The sequence below is a fragment of the Pelecanus crispus genome, chromosome 1, assembly GCF_030463565.1.
Source record: "Pelecanus crispus isolate bPelCri1 chromosome 1, bPelCri1.pri, whole genome shotgun sequence".
NCBI classification, from domain to species: domain Eukaryota; kingdom Metazoa; phylum Chordata; class Aves; order Pelecaniformes; family Pelecanidae; genus Pelecanus; species Pelecanus crispus.
The window spans coordinates 125,397,091-125,420,682 of NC_134643.1; the positions used below are offsets into that span (position 1 = coordinate 125,397,091).

The following is a 23,592-nucleotide window of genomic DNA, read 5'->3' on the forward strand; positions in this document are numbered from 1 at the left end:
GTGGTGAGCAATGGCACTGTGCATCACTTGCTTTGTATATTATTGTTATCATTCTTGTGGTGGTGTTATTATCATTGCTGTCTTACTTTATTTCAATTATTAAACTGTTCTTATCTCAACCCAGGAGTGTTTCTCACTCTTACTCCTCCGAATCTCTTCCCCATTCCATCGGGGTAGGGGGAGTGAGCGAGCGGCTGCGTGGTGCTGAGTTGCTGGCTGGGGCTAAACCACGACACCTACTAAGAGCAGCCACAAAGTACTCTTCTTCACAAACAAAAAATGAGGTACTAATCCTGCTTTTCAAGAAGTTATAACACAAAGATAGAAGGCTCTATTGGTGTAGAGCGTTCATGTGACTATGTTTCTCAATTTCAATAAGCAACCAAGGAAACTGGTTATTTCTTACCAGTATGACAGCTAGCTAATTTTAGGCTACCCCATCAATCTAAATCCTCCTACTAATGCAACTTTAATTTTTCAAATTGGGTGCAACAGCGTCTTGTTTTTTCCCAAATTATTTCTTGTTTTCTACTATTTGATTAAAATAACTTCAAACTTTCCATACCACGCTCTCAAGTGAAACTTATCTTTGAGTTTCGTGGACTGCTTCTTACAATCTACCTACATTATTTGTCCTTCAGTACGTAGAAACGCTTCAAAAAACGTACCTGTAATGAGGTAATGGACCCTGTATGCCCATGGAGGACCGCAACTGGTGCACAAGTTCTCAGACACCACACTCTAATCATTTTATCACAGCTTCCAGCCGCAATCATAGTGTTTTCATAATTGACAGCCATGTCAGAAATCTCTGCTGAATGTCCTCGTAATGTGGCAAATAACCTGCCATTATGAGTTGACCAAATCTTTACCAAACAGTCATCTGAGCCCTAGAAAGAAATATTTATTACGCTCAGCAAGGATTTTCAAAGACATTCAGGATAAAAGTTTTAGGTTTCTTTTAAAGGACCTAACTGTGTTTTTCCACAGCTTGGTAAATTACACTTCTATTTAAAACTATGTATGCTACTTAGCTGGGAGAAATAAAGTCATACAACCAACATACAAAAACCCAAAATTTTCACTTATGGTTCAGGATTACACTGCATCACCACAGATCTATACCATAATAATGCAAAAAGTCTGGAACAAGTTTGAGGGGATTCCTTACAGCAATGGCCAGGGCCAATGAAAGTACTGTTCCGTAAAAGCAATCTCTCCCCTGCCACTTCATAAAGAATATGAAACATGCTTAACATCGAAGGGAAGGGGTTTCAAAGGGCCAGTCGAATCTGGCAAATCAACAGACGGTTACAGGACTGGTGCCACAGCCAGGGTTTGACTACTCAGACCATGGGATTCGAGAAACCTGGTCTACTGGGGTCCATCTGTCAGAGAAGGGAAGAGCATCTTCAGTTGCAAGCTTGCCAAGCTGGTGAAGAGGGCTAAACTGAAGTTGCTGGGGGAGGGGAACCTCAATCCATCCCACTCCTACCAGTTTGATGCCGGTGCCAGCAATAGATGCACCGAGTCTGGAGAAGGATCACAGTTCAGCAGGAGAGCACCTGAAGAGCAGCCTAAAGCAATTCCAGCCACTCCAGCCAGTAAGTCAGCTTCATTGGGGGCCCAGTTTAAATGCCTCTATGCAAACGCATGCAGCACAGGCAATAAACAAGGGGAGTTAGAGACGTGCGGACGCCTGCAGGGCTATGATCTTACTGGCACCATGAAGATGTGGTGAGATGGCTCCTATGACTGGAGTGTTGGAATGGAAGGATACAGGCTCTTTAGGAAGGACAGGCAGGGGAGACGAGGAGAGGATGTCGCCCTCTATGTCGATGACCAGCTAGAGTGCATGGAGCTCTGCCTGGGGATGGATGAAGAGCTGACCGAGAGCTTATGGGTCAGGATTAAAGGGAGTGCAGGGACAGGTGACATTACAGTGAGGGTCTGCTAGAGGCCACCCGACCAGGAAGACTAAGCGGATGAGGCTCTCTATAGACAGATAGGAGCAGCCCCATGTTCACAAGCCCTGGTCCTCATGGGGGACTTCAACCATCCCAATATCTGTTGGAGGGTCAACACAGCAGGGCATAAGCAATCTGGGAGGTTCCTGGAACGTGTTGATGGTAACCTCCTTCTCCAAGTGATAAGAGAAACCAATGAGGAGAGGTGCTATGCTGGACCTTATTCTCACCAACAAGGAGGGGCCGGTGGGCAACGTGAAGCTCAAGGGCAGCCTTAGCTGCAGCAACCATGAAATGGTGGTATTCAAGACCCTTAGGGCACCAAGGAGGGCGCACAGCAAGCTCGCTACCCTGGGCTTCAGAGGAGCGGACTTTGGCCTCTTCAGGGATCTGCTTGGTACAATACCATGGGATACAGCCCTGGAGGGAAGAGGGGCCCAAGAAAGCTGGTTAATATTCAAGAATCACCTCCTCCAAGCTCAGGAGCAATGCATCCCAACAAAGAGGAAGTCAGACAAAAACACCAGGAGGCCTGCATGGATGAACAAGGAGCTGCTGGACAAACTCAAACACAAAAAGGAAGCCTACAGAGGGTGGAACCAAGAACAGGTAGCCTGGGAGGAATACAGAGAAATTGTCTGAGCAGCCAGGGATCAGGTTAGGAAAGCTAAAGCCCTGACAGAATTAAAGCTGGCCAGGGACGTCAAGGGCAACAAGAAAAGCTGCTATAGGTATGTCAGTGATAAAAGGAAGACTAGGTAAAACATGGGCCCTCTCCAGAAGGAAATGGGAGACCCGGTTACCCGGGATACAGAGAAGACTGAGGTACTCAATGACTTTTTTGCCTCAGTCTTCACCAGCAAGTGCTCAAGCCACACCGCCCAAGTCACAGAAGGCAAAGGCAGGGACTGGGAGAATGAAGAATTGCCCACTGTAGGAAAAGATCAGGTTCAAGACCATCTAAGGAACCTGAAGGTGCACAAGCCCATGCAACCTGATGAGATGCATCTGCGGGTCCTGAGGGAACTGGCAGATGAGGTTGCTAAGCCACTGTCCATCATATTTGAGAAGCTGTGGCAGTCCGTTGAAGCTCCCACTGACTGGAAAAGGGGAAACAACTCCTATTTTTAAAAAGAGAAAACAGGAAGACCTGGGGAACTACAGGCCAGTCAGTCTCACCTCTGCGCCCAGCAAGATCATGGAGCAGATCCTCCTGGAAACTATGCTAAGTCACTGTCCTGGTTTCAGCTGGGATAGAGTTAATTTTCTTCCTAGTAGCAGGCATAGTGCTGTGGTTTGGATTTAGTAGGAGAAGAATGTTGTTAACACGCTGATGTTTTTAGTTGTTGCTAAGTACTGCTTATGCTAGTCAAGGACTTTTCAGCTTCCCATGCTCTGCCAGGTACACAAGAAACTGGGAGAGGGCACAGCCAGAAGAGTTGATCCAAACTGACCAAAGGGCTATTCCATACCATATGACGTCATGCTCAGTATAGAAACTGTGGGAGGTTGGCCAGGGAGCAGCGATCGCTGCTCGGGAACTGTCTGGGTATCGGTCGGCGGGTGGTGAGCAATGGCACTGTGCATCACTTGCTTTGTATATTATTGTTATCATTCTTGTGGTGGTGTTATTATCATTGCTATTTTACTTTATTTCAATTATTAAACTGTTCTATCTCAACCCAGGAGTGTTTCTCACTCTTACTCCTCCGAATCTCTTCCCCATTCCATCGGGGTAGGGGGAGTGAGCGAGCGGCTGCGTGGTGCTGAGTTGCTGGCTGGGGCTAAACCATGACAGTCACATAGAAAATAAGGAGGTGACTGGCGACAGCCAGCATGGCTTCACTAAGGGCAAACTGTGCCTGACAAATTTAGCGGCCTTCTACGACAGGGTTACAGCACTGGTGGATAAGGGAAGAGCAACTGCCATCATCTACCTGGACTTGTGCAAAGCATTTGACACTATCCTGCATGACATCCCTGTCTCTAAATTGGAGACACAAGGATTCGACAGATGGACCACTTAGTGGATAAGGAATTGGCTGGACGGTCACACTCAAAGAGTCATGGTCAATGGCTCAATGTCCAAGGGGAGACCAGTGATGAGTGGCGTTCCTCAAGGGTCAGTACTGGGACTGGTGCTGTTCAACATCTTTGTTGGCCATGTGGACAGCGGGATCGAGTGCACCCTCAGCAAGTTTGCCAATGACACCAAGCTGTGTGGTGTGGTTGACACGCTGGAGGGAAAGGATGCCATCCAGAAAGACCCTGACAGGCCTTGAGAGGTGGGCCCATGCAAACCTCATGAAGTTCAACAAGGCTAAGTGCAAGGTCCTGCACATGGGTCAGGGCAATCCCAAGCACAAATACAGAGAGAGCTGGGATTGTTCAGCCTGGAGAAGAGAAGGCTGCGGGGAGACCTTAGAGCAGCCTTCCAGTACCTAAAGAGGGCCTACAAGAAAGCTGGAGAGGGACTTTTTACAAGGGCATGTAGCAATACGACAAGGGGTAATGGCTTTAAACTGGAAGAGGGTAGATTTAGATTAGATATAAGGAAGAAATTCTTCACTATGAGGGTGGTGAGGCACTGGAACAGGTTGCCCAGAGAAGCTGTGGATGCCCCATCCCTGGAAGTGTTCAAGGCCAGGGTGGACGGGGCTTTGAGCAACCTGGTCTAGTGGAAGGTGTCCCTGACCGTGGCAGGGGGGTTGGACCTCTATGATCTTTAAGGTCCCCTCCAACCCAAACCATTCTATGATTCTACAATTGAACTACATCACTGCATAAAGCTCCTACATCAATGTCAACACCTGACCAGATATTAAGTACAATGATTTCTTACGCGCTTCCGACCATCAAATTACTCTACTTAAGCACAGTGATGGAGCTAATCAGCTGCACTTTAACACTACTGATATCCACCTCTACAAGTTTTAGCACAACATGCATTTCAAAGTTCTTTTCCTTGCATCCATCTAGAACTATATTCAGATTCAGATCTAGTTCATCAACTTACAGTAAATATTCTATGTCCAGTCCTATCGAATGCAACACAATATACAGAAGAAAGATGGCCAAGAATCCGTCTGTGCATCTTGACATGCTGATACATACTTCCTGGAAACGAAGTACTGAACTTTGCATATCCAGTTAATTGTTTTGCTCGATGTACTTCCACTAGAACACAAAGGAATCAAAGAAAGAACATATTGATGTTTCAAACAGGTCTATTGTAAAACATGATTTTATTTAACTTCCATTAATACATTACTTAAGGACTTACTAGAAGTGACTTTCAGATTTCATAAAGTCAGGGTCTTTTGTATTTGCAATTTTTTCTATGTGTAAAACCAAGACAGTATTTTAAACTTGCTCCAATCAAAACTTCAGTCTCCAAATAAGAAGTGCTAAACATTATCTTTATTTTCCCATGGCTTTCTATACCTTAAAATCATACAAGAGTCCATCTATCCAAAGGAGAATGATTTGTATTTTCTGTAGGTTTATCTACTTAATACAGGGGCTTTACAAAAGAAAAAATGTAATCTAGAGGCTACTGTCTCACTAGTGCTGTGAGCAGACCTTTGTACGCAATACATAAAGACAGTGAAGTCATATGAAGTTCTCCAGATAAGCCTCCAGATCCAGTTCTGAGGTGCAATTTTCAGCATTGTAGCAAAGCTGGTATCAAGATACACATCACATACTCACAGCAGCAGTGATGAGTGTTGAAAAGAGCTTACCAAGATTTGGTGGTGTGCCATAGTTCACAGGAATTTCAGGAGGTCTTCCTCTATGAAGAGCAGCAAATGCAGAGCCCTTCCAAACAGTGTTCCTGCAATCTTTAAAACCAATTGGTTCGTCATAAGTACATGTTAAAAATGCCAAGAGAATTGCAGTTGCAAAACACTGTAAAGAGCGTATCTATAGGTGGTCTCAAACATAGTAATGAAACCACTAAAAACATAGGAACAGCAAATGCCCCAAAACTTCTCAGGAACAGTGTGGCATCGGAGGAGAGAAAAAATCCATTTAATATAGTAACAGAAGGAAGGAAAAAGCCCAACACAACCAACCACCAAACTCTGAAATTACTCCTAAATGGTGATGCCCCTGCAGTTCATTTAACACAAAACTAACTTTTCAACTGCACTTTTCCTACTCATTCTCAGTGCAAAGCATTTAAGATTTTTTTAATATTTTCATAAATATTTATTCATAAATATTGTAAATATTTATTGAATATTTAAGAGTACAAAAATGATTTAACTAGATGATTTCAAGAGGTCCCTTCCAACCTGACAATTCTGCGATTCTTAAAAAAATTTCCCACAGTGACAGTTGTTCCAACACTCATGCTGAAATAATCGCAATCCTGATTTTCAGGACAGAACAGTCACTGCCATTCAGTGTGCATCCTTTAAAGCAGTTAAGACAGAAAACTGAAAACACAATAGTATCCTATAAACCAATCCCACATCATAGCATCTAGCTACCCAACAGGACTTCACACAAACACACCCCCTCTGAGAAACATTCAAAGAGATTAAGTCTAAAGCAAAAATCTACTCCATCAAATAAAGTACGTGCTTATGCATTGCCCACCATTCCCTTTAAGTTAGGGGCAGGGACTTTCTTCCTGCCTATGTACAGAATCCACAAGTTTTGATGCCATTTGCACTAACCAAGAAAACTTTCAGAAAACTGGTGTTACTGTCACACATTTGCACTGAACAGAGTACAACAGCTACCGCATTCAAAACCAACACGGGCCAACACTACTGGGAGTGTCGGGAGATGTTAGAGAAGTAGCACCTGTGTCCTGATGATTCATTATGTTGCAGTAACACTGAAAACTGGCCATGTTCTGCAGCCTCAGCACTCAGAGTAACAATAAGTCTTGTGATGTAACTTAAAACCTTCTCTTTGCAACAATCGATATATAGTTATACCATTAATACACAGATCACTGGTGTTTTCGTTGATTAAACACAGTGCAGAAGAAGTGGGTGAAAGCTCACCACTTTTAAGTATTGCAAAAGTCTTCACCGTACACTTATGAAAATGTATCCTACTCGTTTCAAATAATAAACAAACCATACCTTTTGCTGTACGTAACAATGACTGTCTCCCTGCACCAAGTAAGGAATTCACTCTCGAAATGCTGGGTGGTATCTCCTTATCCAGTATAGGGCCAATACGCTTGCAAATTTGTAACAAATGGTCTGGAGCCACATGTTTGTTGGACAGCACCTGATGGAAATTTAAGTTTTAAAAAGATATATGGTACATCCAGAACAGATGAATCTAAAAGCATCAATAATCACAGGTATATTAAACATTGTTTAAATATTTTTAACTTCAACTTACAAAACAAAATCAATTCTGTTAAGCTCTGATCTAGTAAATTCAGCAAGTGCTCTCCAAGAATGGGAGAGCTGTAGTAAAAATAACTGCAGTAAAATTACTTACTGCGCATCACTATTTTACTACTGAAAGCCTGCAACAGTCACACGAATGGCACCCATTTGTGTGGCACCCTACAATGAGTATCTTTGCCCCATTCACCCAATTATTTTTATTAAAAATAAAAAAATTCAAACCCTCATAACTCAAGATCATGGAGAATTCTGCTGTAATCAAGCACAAGAATTTATGCAACTAGTCCTTCAGTCACACAGTACTTGCTTAGTGAACTGCAAACTAGTAGGTTTGAGTACAATCTCCCTGGAAATAGTTTCCTTGAAGAACCAGTACTACATAGCATAAGACTGCCCTACTTCCTTAAACCAAAAGGATCAAAACAGTCATCTGTCCATTCAGGAAGGATCCCATACTATCTACATCTAACAATCTAAAAAAACTACACCCCCCACACACACTCAGATGTCTCAGTCAAAAACAGATGTGTGTGGCTTTTGATTATTCCCCCCCCCCCCTTCTTTCTGGGTGTTCAATGAAAAAAAAAAAATCCTTATCTAATTATAAAGTCAATCACAATAATGCAGAAGTTAAATATGCAAAGTAGAGTTTACACAGACTTGAGTAAACCAAACCGTCAGAATCATCAGTTTAAACTATTGGGGAGGTCTGAATCAGCAGGCACAAACAGCCCCATGCTAACTCCACTCTGTGATCTGGCCACGTAAAAACCAGTTAGACCCAGAAGCCACGCTGCTACTTCAGCGGCCAGACTATCCCTAGCCAATGCACCCAGGAGAGGCAGAGGGCCACACCAACACAGGTATGTGGCCTCTTGCCCACGTAGCTTAGAACACAGGCAGAACTAGCTCGTGCTTATGATGCTATTCCCTTAGCCTACTGACTGGACTTAGACGAGGAAAGTCCTGACAAGGCTGATCTCATCATCAGAACAGTAGGAATAAAATTACCGTGTTCAACAAAAAGTTGCCCAAATGCATGCTGAGTAACGTACAATTTAAGCCACAACCTAATACTTGTGTTAATAATAAAAAAACCAAGTAATGTATAAAGCTCGTGGGGGTACAGGTTGTATTCCTGGGGCGGGGGTGGCGGGTGGGGGTGGGGTGGGTGGGAAGGAAGTGGTAGTATCAGTAAAATAGTTAGCATTACCACACAGCCAAATACAAGCAAAAAAATCAGCTCATCAGATGCTTAAGGTTGATTAGGAGACATATATTTGGTAGTCCAAAGATTACAAAATGCACTTTTTCTTCCTTTCTTTACAAATTTTGCCTCTTAAATTGATATAGCGCAGTACCAGCCATGACATTCAGGACAGAAAGCTCAGCACACTCTATGCCAAGCATTATAAACCACTTGGTGTGCGTGCCATCATCAGGAAGTATATATTCCAAATTGGCCTGACAGACACATGCATACAAAACCTTGCAATTAATTTCCTTTCTAAGTAGTTTTGCTCAGATTTTAGAAGTAACAGTTATTTCAAACTCTTGCTCCAATTCTATGATGAACAAATAGGAAAAGAAATAATTGCACGACATCACTACATTTGTCTGTGGCCTCTGCAAATTCAGAGTGAGACCAGTGGGACAACAAGAGGTTCCCAAAGCCCCTCAAAAGCAGAAACTAAAACCTTCAGAAGATTAATTTGGATATTCTGAAATACTATTACCCTGTGTAAAAATTTATTTTAAATTGTGTAGGAAAACGAGGTAGAAGCAGCGCATATTAAAGAATTAATCTGACAACTGTATATGCATAATAATTACAGTTAGAAAACACTGTACTGAAGTCAGAAGAATCCACATGACATCTCCCAACACGACCACTTTTTGCCAGAAGAACTAGGGTGAAAAAAACCAACCAACAAAAAAACCTCCAAACAATCCTTTTTTAAACCTAATACTACTTTCATGTTTGCTAAATTCAAGTCAGAGCTTGAAAGTATTCCTGTTTAGCAAGACTAGGCTTTTTAGTGACTTAAAGCATTAATTTAAAACCTCATTTGCTCAACTGACCACACTAACAAGCAAAAAGAAGTGGAATCCTGTTTATCATTTTAAGCAGCACTTAAATAATTAAGAAAGTGTTTTAAACAGAATTTCATTCCTTCTCTATGCAGACATGATTCTGAGATCTTCACGTGTTGCACAAGAGGGACAACAGGATTTAACTATAACACTACACAAACTCATGCGTAAGGGAGAAGTCAGTCAATTAACCTGGAATGCCTGAATCTTGGGGGCAGGAAGGGGAGGTAAGCAAGAATAAACATCTGTTTGAAGAAAACAAGAGCAACTACAATAAAGCAGGATAAAACCACACTGGGCAGGCATCACCAGGCCATCACTTCACAAGACTCAACTGCCAAATATACTTTTCCATTTAAGAAGTAGTAAAATACAACATCAACAGAAAAAGACAGCTTTCCATTCTGAAACGGATATAAGTTAGAGAAAACAACATCAGCCGTAGAAGGCATAAAGTACATGTTGAGAGATCACTCATATCTTTCTAATATTTAGAAACAAAGCTATGACCAGTGAGCAGCCAGAGATGAAGAGCATACTCATAGGCACCAGAACTGCCAAGCCTTGATTTCTGAACAGCGATTTCATTTCCTAATCTGTTGAAGGGGGCTGATGAAGGAAGCCAACCAGAAAATAAATACCGTCAAATCAAAACGCGCTTAACAAACTTGCTCCTGAAACTCTGAAATGAAACCTTGCTTCGGATTGGCTCTTCCCCATACGTAGGCAGTGGCATGTACCAATGCACAACGCCAAGCTCCACCTCTGCTATGTAAACAATATCCTCAATTTAAAACACCACTTGTGTTTTTGTTAGTCTAATGTAAAGAAATTAAAGGTCCTTTCCAAAATAACTCCAATGTCTTAACAGAGCCGGAATGAAACTGGAAGGTAAAGCTTTGGGCCTACTTTTAAAGGTAAAGGATCTAACATCAACTTTATCATCCTAATTAAAAGTGTTTTAAAAAAAAAAAAAAAAAAAAAAGGTCTCACCAATTCTTCGTAACTTCTATAATGCTCATTTCCTTGCCAATCCAACCTTTTAGGAAGCAACTAAACGGAGGGGAAAAAAAAAAAAGAAAACTGAGTGGTTAAAGGGGAACGAGGGATCGATCACATCCAAAACAATGTGTGTTGAGGGGGAAAAAGTTGAGACGGTAGAGTGGAAGAAACTTGAATGACTTGTAAAGTAAAAAAAAAACTTCTGACTACAGCAAGAGAGAGATGATTTCATCAGAGCCCACACAGACCTGGTGCTGCTCCAGCTCCTGCACCAGCACCTGCAGGGAAAAGGGGAAAAAAAAAAAATAGAGTTAGGGACGAGCGAGCCGCCGGCTCCTGGAGCGGCGGCTGCCGCAAAAGGGCTCGGGAGAGGGAGGGGGAGCGGGGGGGGCCGGCAGTTCACACCTCCCCTTCAGTCCTCTTTGCGGCAGCGACCGGCCACGGGGTGGGAGGCTGAGCGCCCAGGTGAGCGCGGCTGCGGCGCCCCGGTACTCACCTTCAGCGCTCTCCTGCAGGGCCCGGTGGTCAGGAACCGGGCTATGAGGAAGTAGAGCTCTGCAAGAGACACGGGGAGAGACGGGGGATGAGTCCCGGGCGGGCTGGGGCGGGGGGCGGGGGGGGGGGGGGAGCCCCCGGGGTGACTGTAATTCATAATCACGGTCAGGAAGATGGCGGCAGGGAGCGGCGGCGGCACCGGCAGTAGCCCTCGCCCTGGCCCGCGGCCGCTCGCGCCCCGGCGGTTTTACCTGATTCAATGAGCGGCAGGGACACGCCGCCGCCGCCGCCGCCGGAGTTGGAAGGGGCCGGGGGCTCGGCCATGGCGGCCCCGGCCCGGCGGCTGCCGCTCGCTGGCTCGGCACAATCGCTGCTGGCGGCGGCCGTTGCTGCCCGGGCAGGGATTAGGGCTCAGGCGGCGCCTGGCGCGGGCCGGGCCCGGCTCGGCATAGCCCTGTCAGCGCCGCCCCTCCCCCACCGCCAACCGCCAGCCAACCGCCCCCCCTCCCCCCTCCCCTCCCCTCTCCTCCGCGCGCGGGAGCGAGCCGCCCCCGCCCCCCGCCGGACGCCTCGCTCGCGCTCGCGCTCCTGCTCCCCTCCCCCTGCGCTGGCGCTAGCGCAGCCTCGGCGCCGCCGCCATCGCCCCCGCGCCACCGGCCGCGGCGCCGCCGCTGCCACCTGCGCCGGACACGCCCGGGGGAGGGCGGGGGCAAAAAATAGTCCCCGGCCCGGGCGCCTGGCGGGCGGCGGGGGGGAGAGGGTGCGCGTGTGGCCGCGGGAAGCGCGCGGGGAGGGCGGCGGGGCAGGCGGCGGGCGAGGAGAGCGGGGAGAAAGCGCCCGGTAGGGGAACGAGCGGCGGGGTGGCGGAAGGATTGCGGGAGGAAGGCGGTTGGTGACGGCGCGTTGGTGGGCGGGGCCGCTGTGTGAGGTGGGGGAGGCGCAGCGGGGCGCGCGGCGCGGCCGGCCGTTCGTTCGGCCTTGAGGGGCTGGCGGCGCGCGGACCCTCGGGGAGGAGGCGGGAGACCCCCCCCCCCCCCCGGCTGCCGCCGGTCACCGCTCCGGACGGCCGGGCCCCGGCGGGGACAAACTGCAGCCCGCAGCCCGGCGCCGAGAGGCGGCTGCGGGGCCGGCGGTTCCCCGGGGCGGTGCGGGCGCCGCGGGGCCCAGAGCCGCGTCCTGAAGCTGGTCGCCTGGCGTGCCCCGGGCCGGCGGGGCGCCGGGTGCAGCCGTGCTCCTCCCGCGTTGGCGGAGCTCGGGAGCGGCTCGGGCAGCAGCAGGAGCGCGTTCGCAACCACCGCATCGGCGGTTTGCATGCGCGATCGGCCGTCTTTCGGCTCCCGCTTGCCGCTTCAGGCGGACCTCCGAGCCGGCTCGGGTCTCCTCCCCTGCCACCGAGGCTCCGCGGGTGCGATGCTCGGGGGCACCGCGGCTCCCCGAAACCTCGCTTCAGGGAGTGCCGCCTCCCCGCCCCTCCCGAGGAAGGAATCACTTCACTTGCGTCACCTTTCCAAAACGGGCGGCTTTCGCCCCGTGCCCCGCGCTGCCTCTCTGCAAACAGGTGCCAGCACCACCTCCACCCCACCCCGGCTTTGCGGGCCTGTGTATGGGGGATGTGGGTTTTTTTTCTTTCTTACAGTTGCTTCTTGCCTCTGCCCAGCATGAATTCTAAAGTAAACGTAGCAACGGCTATACTCATGCTGTATTTTAAATCTGAGCTGTCCCTTTTTCCATTCCTCACCTGTGGTGGTTTGGTATGCACTTTTAGAACCTTTGAAGTAAAATATTTTTACATATCATTGTAGGAATACGTGTGTATTTGATTACTCTCGCTACCTCAGATGTACTTTCAGCTTTTGACAAAGCGCTTCTGTGCGGCCGCGGCGCAGGCCCAGCGGCAGGCCCCTTCCCCAGGCACGTCCTGGGAGGCAGGCTGCTGCCTCCGCTTCCTCCTCTTCGTGCTCCCACCTCACAGTTCAGGTACAAGACAAAACCAGGTATCCTGTCCATTAAAAATCTCTTTTAAGAGAGCGATCCATGGTTTTCCGCCCCCTGCGTCGTTGCAAGCTTCAGCTGCGTCATTCGTAAAGGCCACCTGCGTTCCTCTAGAGTTCATTGCCAAACCAACCCCTACTCATTAGCTAAACTTGGATGCACTTCAGCGTCCTGGCTGTGTTCGTGTTTTAAAGAGCTGTGATCTCACTGACAGTAGAAAATTAATTCCAGAATGGTGCAGCATGAACACGTATGAAACAGCACTCTCTTAACCAGAACTAGTAGCAGCATACAAATCCGATTGAGTAACTTCAAAGAAACGTGGTGTTCTCTTCATGTTGTTTTGAAATGGATGGTTCTCCATTACGTATGTATTCCATAGTGCTGTGGGCAAACCTGCACGAGCTGTCGCTCCATTCCTTACTTGCGCACAGCAAACTGATCTGGTATATCGTATAGGAAAGAAGGCTTTTTCTGAAGCACACCCATGGAAACTCATCAGATGAATTTAAATGCTTCCACTCCAATTCTCCACAGGCAGAATTGACATTGCCAATATATACAATTCCTCATTTTCTCAGTAGCCAAACTGGTAAGTTTTTATGGTTACCTGTTGGCATTTCACGCTACGTGAGAAGGGCAACGGTATCCATCTACTGCAGAACCAATCAAAATCCACGGTTGAGTCACCTACATATTTACTAGACATACTTTATGTAATTAGGAAAGCCCGTTTCATTCTTTATTGCATCAAGCGGGCTGCACTGCCCAAAACATATGTAGGGCTCCTGATGCAACTACCTCTGTCCTGTCCTTCCAGCATGAAAATTCTACCCTGCAAGAGAGAAGCTGTCACTCATTTGCCCTTACTGAGTCCTTTCACTTCCATAAGAAAAAAGCAACTTTTTATCCCCAAGAGTAAGTGTCAGGGAGCAGTTACAATAAATTAAACCATGGATAATAGATGTTAGAGAGAAGATGCTGCAAGTCAACAGGATCTCCACATCAGAGACTCAAAACACATGGAAAGTAGGCATTTAGGAAAAAGGAGGCAAGAGAGGTTTTTTCAGGGTATTTACCTCCAAGTTCATTAAGTCATGTAACTGTTTTTGACTTGCTAAAAATAGAAAGTAAAGAATGTCATGTAGCTATGTCATGCTACTACTAAATTAAACCAACAAATAAGGTAAGGGGGGGGGGTGGGCAGGGGGTTAGAGAAAGTGGCATAAATTTACAGTTTTGGACTATCCAAGAACTTGAAGCCAAAGCCACTGCCAAAACCAGGGGTGCTCTGCTAGGAGCACAGCTGTGGTGGAGTTGGACTGGAAGCGTATCTTCGTCCAGCATTGGAGGACATCCTATATATAAGCTAAAGAAAAGGTAAACATTGCTTTGAGGGAAAAATAGTAAAATGCTTTCTCAAATGAAAGCATTGTTTAAGAGAACAAGTTAGAGCTGAAACTGAAGTGTTTTTTAGAAATAGCTGTATGACAATTTGAAAAAGGCACCAAAAATGTTACAGGAAGCAGATACTGTGCTTGCAGGTGTTACTTAAGACCATAAACACATTCTCAGTCAAAGGGAAAAACAAAGACACAAAGAATGAACGTTACTTCTTGATCTTGACTCCTCCCAAGTCAAGGTTGACAGTTGTCTGACTGGCATCAAACAGATTGGCAAGATAAAACCATGCTACTACCTGCCACAATCCAGCAAAATAATGTGAAATGGGGAAAAAACCTGCAAAACAACCCTGCACTCAGTGGGAGAACTGAAGTAATGTTGCAGTAGACCCGATTTTTTATTTGAAGTAATATATACTTAATATGCCCCCTTCTGATGAAAGGCCATTAAATCTTCAACAAGACATTTAATTTTCTCAAATCCAGCACGGGAGAATTAGGACAGCGTTGCGCTACATGAACTAGCTCTCAGCACAGCTGTGCTTTATTTGAAACAACGCTCTGTCAACCTGCAAAGCTTTACACAGCAGGTACACTGGCTCGCAGCACAGTAAGCTCACCGAGCAGCTCATCAGCACCGAAAGGGAAGTTTTCTTGTGCTTCCCTCCCGGCTCCTGCCCAGGCTGTTCCACGGTCTCTCCTCTGTGGGTGGCATCAAACGCCATCCATCGATCCTCCATTACATGAACTCAGCCACCTGGGGAAGTTCACAGCCTAGGTTCATTTTTTCCCCAGACATCTGAAGCTTTATTGATTTTAAGGCAGGGTTTGGGGAAACTCCAGTACTGTTCCAACACAACAGCAACACCATCTGATGGGTTACCATTCAAGAGGATCGCTTCGTGCTTCTTCCTTAAAGCAGTTATTTACACAAGAGTGCGTATGCAAACTCCTAGATGCCGAACAAATGAAAACATCTGATGCTTACCAGTTACTGACTTTTTTTTTTTTTTTTTAAAAGGTAGCAGAAGCAGCACTAGGCTATCAGCTTTCAAACCGGAAGTCCAGATTAAGACTGCAACAGTTTTCTACTTGCTACTCACTCCCTGCATTACCACCTATCTCTTGAAAAGTACATTTTTAACAATGTTAAGGACATGGTTAAGAATCAGAAACTACACCACTTGGATTGTGAGTTGTCATAGTCAATGCAGGAGCTGCAGAAACATCCTTTCATAATCAAGATTTATTTGGCTTTTGTTTGGTGATCACAGACACTATGAACAATTTTACAATCGTTTTTATTCACATAGTTTTTTTTAAATCTAAAACCTGATTTTTTTCTAAGACTATTTGAAATATTTTTTGTTTGATCTTTGTAGACAAGCTGTCCTTTAAAAATGGATGTGACGTTCCAGTATCTTGAATACTGACGTAACAAGTTACATCTGCCAAGTAGAAACTTTTACTTAATCAGTCTTTAAAGATGTAATAAAAGGTTCCAATCTTGTGCATCAGAGCTACAAAGTTGTTGGAAAAAAATAAAGCTGCAACTACCAAAAATAACTTTGTCACAGATATACATCACTCAGCAAGAAAACTAGGGAGCAGTTTTATTAGATAAGCAATTCTACTGATGGTACAACCATAGATAAAGATAAATAACTAAAACGTTAAGACATTCTCAACATACCATTATGAATTCGAAAGTCTGATCGTGTTATGCTTTGTTTAATAGGATAGAAAAACTGTCCTCAGTCTATGGAACGTGGAGCCTCACCAAGGCTTCAAAGCCCTCTCCTTAATGTAACATGCCATTAATTTCTGGTTTCATAGAAAACAGACAACCAGTACATGATTTTACCACTTAAAAAAAGCATTTGCACGTATCTAAATATGTAAAAAAAAGGGTTGAGTTGGGATTCTCTCCTTTTTAAAAATGTGCTTTCTAGAACTACTAAAAAACTTGCATTTACAAAATAGTTGATAAAAATATTCCTCTGAATTGTACAAGAAGAAAGGTATAAGGACCACCAGTTAAAGACTTGGTACCAGATGTTACTCAGGCTTAGCTTCTTTCTCTACTGCTGCATCAGATGCTGGGGTCTGAAAAGAAGACAAAGAACAAAAACAAACACAGAACACTTCAATGCAGAAAATTTCTAAGTGACTCAGCCTCTTAGTTCGTAGTTATTTTAATGCACGAGTTAGCTAACTTGACATACAGAACAACCACAGCTCGTTTCTACATATTGTGCTTTACAGTTAATAAATTGGTGTCATGATCTTCTTATTTCTCTGGATAATGACCTACTAAAACCAAGCTGTCCTGAAAAGGCTTCTATCTCCTCAGATGCATCAGTATGAATTTCAGAATGTTCCTATTGTTACTACTTGATACACACTGCAAAGGATTTTTTTTTTTTTTTAAAGAACAAAGCCCATTTCAAGAATTACTGCCTTCATGACAGGAAAAGGGGGCTTTTTAACCTACTAAGCTGAAATCCCTGCATACAGGGTGTTTAGAAAAGACACTATACATAGACTTCATGCATTTAAATTTCAGTGCAGCACTGTTAACATATTGTCAAATCTTACCATGTTTTAAAGTAACTAAGACGTAGAAACACAGTACTGCATTAAACATGATTTTGTAAAAATACATTCAGTGAAACTGAACAGTAGCAACAGAGTTACATGCTGTTTTCAAGTCAAGTCTCTATATGCTGTACCTCAACTTCAGAACAAGTTCATACAAACTTGATTGATTAAAACTACAACCCCATTTAAGATTGGAAAACTCGCTGCATTTGCAACATAGGTTAGTAAAAAGGAATGTAACGTATCTATTAACATAAAAACTATACTTAACTATTCCAAACCTTCGCAGCACCACCAGCAGAACAGATTGTTCAATCACATTTGTACCCAAACAGAAACCCTAACACCCATTCAGTCTTTACTGCCGCCTGGGGGAAGCTTCTAAGTATGGAAGCCATTTCCACTCCCAGGCGTTAGTCTCTGTGAGTGTCACCAGAAGTCGTCCCTGGCCCTTCACCAGGCCATGGATTAACAACAGCATCACTGACACTGTTGTCCTGAGTGAGAGCAGCAACGTCCAACAGGACAACCTATACCTCTGCCTCATCTAGACTTAGGTATTATATTAAACCTACAATTTTGGCTGGCGTGACTGACGCGAGACCAGCATGAAGATGTGCCCCAGAAGTCATCATCCATTCCTTGTAAATTTACATCATCTCTGCACTAGTGTACTGAATAGACCCCAGTTGAGAAATATGCCAAATTTAACTTTCACTGGTATTGCTGAAAGACTACGTGTACAAATTAAGAGACTACATTATGCGACAGTAATGCAGAGCCAGAGCTACACAGAAAGTTAAGCCAACTAAAGAATTCCTAGTTATAGCACAACTTTTTCCAAAGATCACACTGTGAGCTTGCAAAAGAAAAACTGTTACCCCAAACTAAGTTGTCTTGTACACTCAAGTACCATCCTGTACCTTTGTTACCCACCAAAACACATCATCTACCTAAAAACCACTCTTTTCCTCTATTTGAAGATCTGTCTGCACACTGATAGATCAGTGTGACAGGATTCAGACAGACTTTTTTCCCCTACCTTAAAAAAAAAAAAAATTACTTTTCAATGCAACAGCCAGACAGGAAGCATGAATCACACACTTAAATTAAAAAAAACATCTGACTATCTGATCAGCAAACTCCACTGAACTAATTGAGTGAGGTGTTCAATACTGCAGAAACCTGAGACTAATTCTAGGCCTGTTACCACATGAAGACTTGTGTTTCATTCAGTTGTTAACAGCTGCCCTAGTAAGAGGCACTGCTTCTCCCTACAGAGCTTGTCCTAAATTTAAAACTAAATTATGTCCACATTCCAGAAAAAGAATGCAGCGTGGAGTTTGTTTTAAGTTAGATGGTCAGCGACTCCAAAAACTTCAGCAACATGGTCATTTTAGCACAGTACTATAGCCAAGACTGATTTGGCATGTTCATTTCTTCAGCAACAACAACTAGTAGTAGTTCTTGCACTTTCTCTTCCATCCCTGCACCAATCTGCCCCTTCTACCAGCTGCGTCTGTATCTCTGACTCCTATAAACATTATCTCAACTTTGGTTACATCATTTCAACTTTGGGTTTTCAGTGAAAACTGTTTCCAGTCCCAAGAAAATTAGTATTCCATTTGTCAAAAAACTTTTGTAGCAAGGAGGAACCTCTCTTCCAGTAACAGCAAAGGCAGACTAAAACCCAAACCAAACCCTCCGAAGACAGACACCCCCACACACACGCACGCAGAGCAATATCCCCTCTGTACACCCTGTATGTCCTATTTTGCCAAGACCTACCTGCAGGGAAAACAGCCCATCTCTGAAGGACATTATCCTGTTTCACAACTTTGGTAAAATTCTCACACTTTTCCTTAATTTCAGGGACTGTTATCACATCACTGCAACTCTTTTTGGGGCAACTAGAACTTTCCAGGTATATCTACGAATGTTTCAACAGCCTACATCTGTCTTTTGACAGAAACAGATTCTATTATAAGAACTGCATATGTTTCCGATAGATGTTTGGATAAAACAGTGCAGTAAGTTATCCAGCTGCTTTGCACCAAAGAATACAGACAACTTTACCTCCTCACTTTTAGCTTCCCCATTTTCTGCAGGCGAGTTGTCCTTTGTCTGTTCTTGGTTTGTCTCTTCTGTCTGTTTTCCTTTAGGCCCCTTTTTCCCCTTTGACTGAGCTTTCTTGTCCTCAGATTTATCCTACAATGCGATAAATTTCCAGTGAGTAAATTCCTATGACCTACTAGGTAAACTTTGAAAATAATAAGAAACACACAAAACCAAGACAGACTTGCCAAACAGCAACTACCAACAGCCAATGAGCTAATACATAGTTCAACTGCCAAAAAAGTTTTCCAAATTATACACAGACAAACAATCACAGTTTCAGATGGTCAGTAAAATGAGAGAATCAAACTGGGACAAGATGATAACTAGATTCTAGTGGCTAGACAGAGCAATTCGTAATGTATAATTTAACCTCATGGCTCAAAAAAAACCCAGCAATGCAGTCCTTCCATGCTGTAAATAGAAAGCACTTCAAACGCTCTTTTTCCTCTTATATTGATAAGCGGGAATTTCAGTAACTTAACCTAAATAAATGCATCGCCTAGAAGCATCATCTTCAGTGCTCCATTGTTAGTATCTCAGTCACATCCTCTGTACCTACACAACTGTTGTTAAATGGGTAGCAAAGAAGTATTTGTTAAAGAGCTACTTCCATATAAATACATAATACATCCTCCCAGACATTCCTTGCAGCAACCAAATGCTACAAAGTTTGCCCATCCTCCAGCTGATCCCCTACTTACAGAACATTTCTATCAACTCAGAATTACATAAATGCACTGGTTTTGACACCATCTGTCACACGTTACAATACTAACAAAAATTTTCAATAAACGACAAACTGTAAAACTTTTTCTGGGCAGGTACAATGTGAGTAAGTGGCATGAGAACATAACGCATTCATACTTCTAAGCAGAAGACCACTACACTGATCTACCTTAAAATGCATCTAACCTCATTAAAAATATTGTGTGCATTTCATAAGCATGTTCTTCAAATTATGTCCCAATTTGTTGTCTCTGATCTAAACTTCATTCCAAGAAATAAAGTTTTCATTTTTTGCATATTTTAAGTACTGTAGAAATGTGTACCTCAAATTACTATTAGAAACCATTTGGTCAGAAGTATTCCATACTATCTTCACTCCAATCATTTTTCCTTATAAAAACCATGCAACTTCCTTACTTTACACATGCACCTTTTTAATACCTATCTGAATATGTTTCTTATTTTACACGAATGCTCACGTAAAATATTGTGTTCATGAAAATACGGTTTTGTCAACCAATTGCAACTATTCAGCAAAAGTTCTAAGTGTGTCACAGCACTGGATACAAACATGTAGTAAATTACTTACATATACAAGAGATGCAAGGTAAAAAAAAAAAAATCAACGCTGAAGCATCTTATGTCAGGTAACTAAATCATCGATGTCTACAAAACTTTAGAAATCCTTTGCTCCTGTTTTTAGAAAAGCTAATTTTTTAAATGCTCAAGAGTACAGAGAAAAGAGCTGAAACATGCTAATGGAAAAAAAAATCCTTTAAAAAGTTATAAAGGCTAAACTCAGTATTACAAATTCACGTAACAATTTCACAACAGACTTCTGAGTTTTGATTGTCAAAATATATTTTTCTTCATTCATATTTATTTAAAAAAAAATCCCACAAAGTAACTCCATAATGAGCAAACTTCTCCCACCCAGAAAAAATACTGTCAGTAAAGTTTTAAAAAGTTACAAAGTTGATGCAAAGAAGCATCTTTTGATGGATCAAATCCAGAAAAAAAGATGATAATTTTTCTAAAAAAAAAAAAAAAATTCTATAATTTGACTGGTATGTAACAGTGAAGTATTTCTGCAACCCATTTGAAGAAAGTCCAGAGATAGCTAAAATGAGAAAGTACTGAAACTGAAGTAGTAAATCACCATCAGTACAAAAGAGATTTTTATATTAACAAGGAGAAAAATTTCCAAATGACAAAAGATTTTGGTGACAGTATGAGTTTTAGAACAAATAGGATCAAATGTAAAACCAGTTATACTTGAGTTGCCAATGGTAATACCTATTAAAAAAAAAATCCTTCACATATTCACACTACAGCAGCATTCCACAGGTGCCTTGCGCAAGCTGTTCTACTTAATATTCTGAGATGACAATTGTTTGTGATGTACTTGGTTTACACGGATACATTCCCAGCTATGAACTATGGAAATGTTTCTTTCTAGAAGTGAAGTAGTTATAGCCAGCAAGTCAGCATCACATATTATCAGTCGTCATCAACTAGCAGCATTAAGAATTAGATGCACCGACACAAAGACACTGGGAAAAAAAAAGAAGAGCGTCAGAACCAAAGTAAAACTGGAAATCTTCCCCAAATTCTTTAGGCTTACAACTTCGAGAATGGGAATGCACTGATATTTAAACCACTGGAATGAAGGTGCATTGCTGATAAGTAACTGTTCAGTAGGATTAATAAAATGAAAACAGCAAAAAGTCTGCAAAGCAGAATTCTGTATTAGTGTATACGAAATGCTCTTAATCCGTACATTAAAAGGAAAAGCTTATAATCACAAGGGAACACTTAAAAACACATATACAAACAAGGCAACAGATACACAGCCTGTTTTATTTCTCCCAAGAAACAAAGAATAAAAACAAAGAATAACCTCAGTTATTGGCACTGTGGAGGCTATACTGAAAAACTGAAAGATCATACTAAACCACGCTTACTTACATACACAGAAAGACCTGAAAGCCAGACTACGTGAATGGAAACTCCGATCTTTTTCAGTGGCTGCCTAAGTAATTCAAGTATTTTTTTTTCCTGTCCTAACACACTGCTTCAAATTGTGAGTATATTTTATCCCCTCTTGTTACAGTGATGAAATACAATCCTACATAGAGTTGCTTCGACATTCAAGTAGTTCTGCTCAGTACCAAAGTACCCTCTAACACCCATGAATCAGCGCCCGCATTTCCACGCAATACCTGGAGTGTGTAAGAATCTACTCAGACAGCAGTGGAATGTACCTGTGGATAACTGGCGGAAGTACTAGAAAAATGACGCTTCAGCTAAACGAGCGTTCCCACATGGAACATGCGAGGATGGGTGAAGACATTCAGACGCCGTGCGCTGATGACACGGAACGGGTCGCCACCGGGCCCTGGCCCAACGAACTCGACCACCTCCTCTCCCTCCCCTCTTCCCAGTGACGCTCACCTTGGCCGCTAACTTTTTTGGTTTCGGCTCTGCTTTGGCAGGAGCAGGTTTCTGAGAAGAAAGAACAAGCAAGGGAGAGTTTCAGCCTTCGGTCATCCCCTTTTCGGCACAGGAAGACACAGGCACACGCAGCCCCATCCCACCCCCCGCTCCCGTACTTACAGCGGACAGCCGCGCCGATCGCCTCTTCGGCTACAGACGGGGAAAAGAGAGAGGGACACGGCCGTGAGCGGGCGGGCGGGAGGACCGGCAGCGGGCCGGGGCGGGCCCCGCCTGGCCCCCGCCGCCCCCCCGGCCCGGCCCCGCCCCGGGCACCTACCTCCGCGGGGGCCTCCCCGTCCGCCGCCGTCACCTGCCAAGACAAACGGCGCGCGTCAGGCGGCGCAGGCGCCCCGGGCCGGCGGCCACGTGACGCCGCCGCTCGCCCGCCCCCCCGCCCGCCCCTTCCCGCCGCCGCTTTCGGATTCCCAGTCCCGGAGAGGCGAGGCGGCCGGCGAGACCCCGCCGAACCTTCCAGGCCACCACCGCCGCCCCTGGCGGGGCCTCCGTCAGGGGTTGCGCGGCGCTGGCTGGCGAGGGGAAGGCGCCGGCCTCAACCAGCGAGCGCTGGCAGCACCGGTGCCCGCGGAGCGGCCGCTTCCCTCGGCGCCCCGTCCCCGCGCGGTCAGACCGCCCCACACCCCAGTCTCCCCCCCCTCCACCACCACCACCACCACCACCCCCCCACACCCACACCCACCCGCCCGTCCCTGCGGCGCTGGCGCAGGGGCCGCCCGGGACAGCGCGGTTCCCCCCCGCGTCGTCGCCTCCGCCGGCTCCCGCCCGCTTCACCTTTCTCTTGGGCATGGCGAGGCTGCGCGCCGGCAGCTCCCGGCCGCGACCCCCGGAGCTGCTACTGCTGCTGCTGCGGCGGCGGCGGTGGCTCCCGCCCGGCTGCTGCGCGCGCTGCTGGGTGCCTCACGGCCAGCCGCTGCGGCTGCCTGCGAGCCAGCCTCGCTGCGCAGGGAAACCGCCCCCCCCCCCCATCCCAGCAGCGCCAGCGGCACCGCAACAGGATCCAGCCGGATTGGAAGGGGGGGGGGCGGGAGGGGGCGACGGCGGGGGGAGGAGGAGGGACGGACGCTCCCCGCTCTTCGGCGGCGGCCGCCGGCACCGCCCCCCCCCCCCCCCAAGGAGGGGGCCACCTCTACGGGGCGGGGCCAGGCGGCTGCCAACGGCGCCTCTTGCGCGCGCGCGCCCCTCCCCGCCGGGCGCGAGGCGGGATCGTTGAGCCCCTTGCCGGGGTGGAGAGGAGGGCGGGGGTAAAATGGCGGGGGGGGGGGGGTTGGGAGTAAAATGGCGGGGGCGGCCTCTTGATTG

The 23,592-nt window shown here is 45.4% G+C and overlaps 2 protein-coding genes across 2 annotated transcripts in view; both read right to left on the reverse strand.

Moving 5' to 3' along the window:
- Positions 1-11,263, reverse strand: part of BRWD1 (bromodomain and WD repeat domain containing 1) — a 65,457-nt gene extending 54,194 nt beyond the window's left edge. Inside the window, exons 1-8 of the mRNA XM_075728048.1 lie at positions 11,191-11,263; positions 10,941-10,999; positions 10,693-10,722; positions 10,436-10,495; positions 7,070-7,220; positions 5,711-5,809; positions 4,984-5,144; positions 669-890 (exon numbers count right to left, since the gene is read on the reverse strand). Of these exons, the coding sequence (XP_075584163.1) occupies positions 669-890; positions 4,984-5,144; positions 5,711-5,809; positions 7,070-7,220; positions 10,436-10,495; positions 10,693-10,722; positions 10,941-10,999; positions 11,191-11,263 (855 nt within the window). The remainder of the gene's footprint in view (positions 1-668; positions 891-4,983; positions 5,145-5,710; positions 5,810-7,069; positions 7,221-10,435; positions 10,496-10,692; positions 10,723-10,940; positions 11,000-11,190) is intronic.
- A 4,299-nt stretch (positions 11,264-15,562) lies between these two features.
- On the reverse strand, positions 15,563-23,090 carry HMGN1 (high mobility group nucleosome binding domain 1). Its single transcript, XM_075721714.1, has 6 exons — positions 23,065-23,090; positions 22,553-22,585; positions 22,396-22,425; positions 22,234-22,284; positions 19,012-19,143; positions 15,563-16,440 (listed from the first exon to the last, which is right to left on the reverse strand). Exons 1-6 carry the CDS (start codon positions 23,077-23,079, stop codon positions 16,393-16,395), a joined length of 309 nt encoding a protein of 102 aa, XP_075577829.1. The 5' UTR covers positions 23,080-23,090; the 3' UTR covers positions 15,563-16,392.
- Positions 23,091-23,592: the final 502 nt, after the last annotated feature.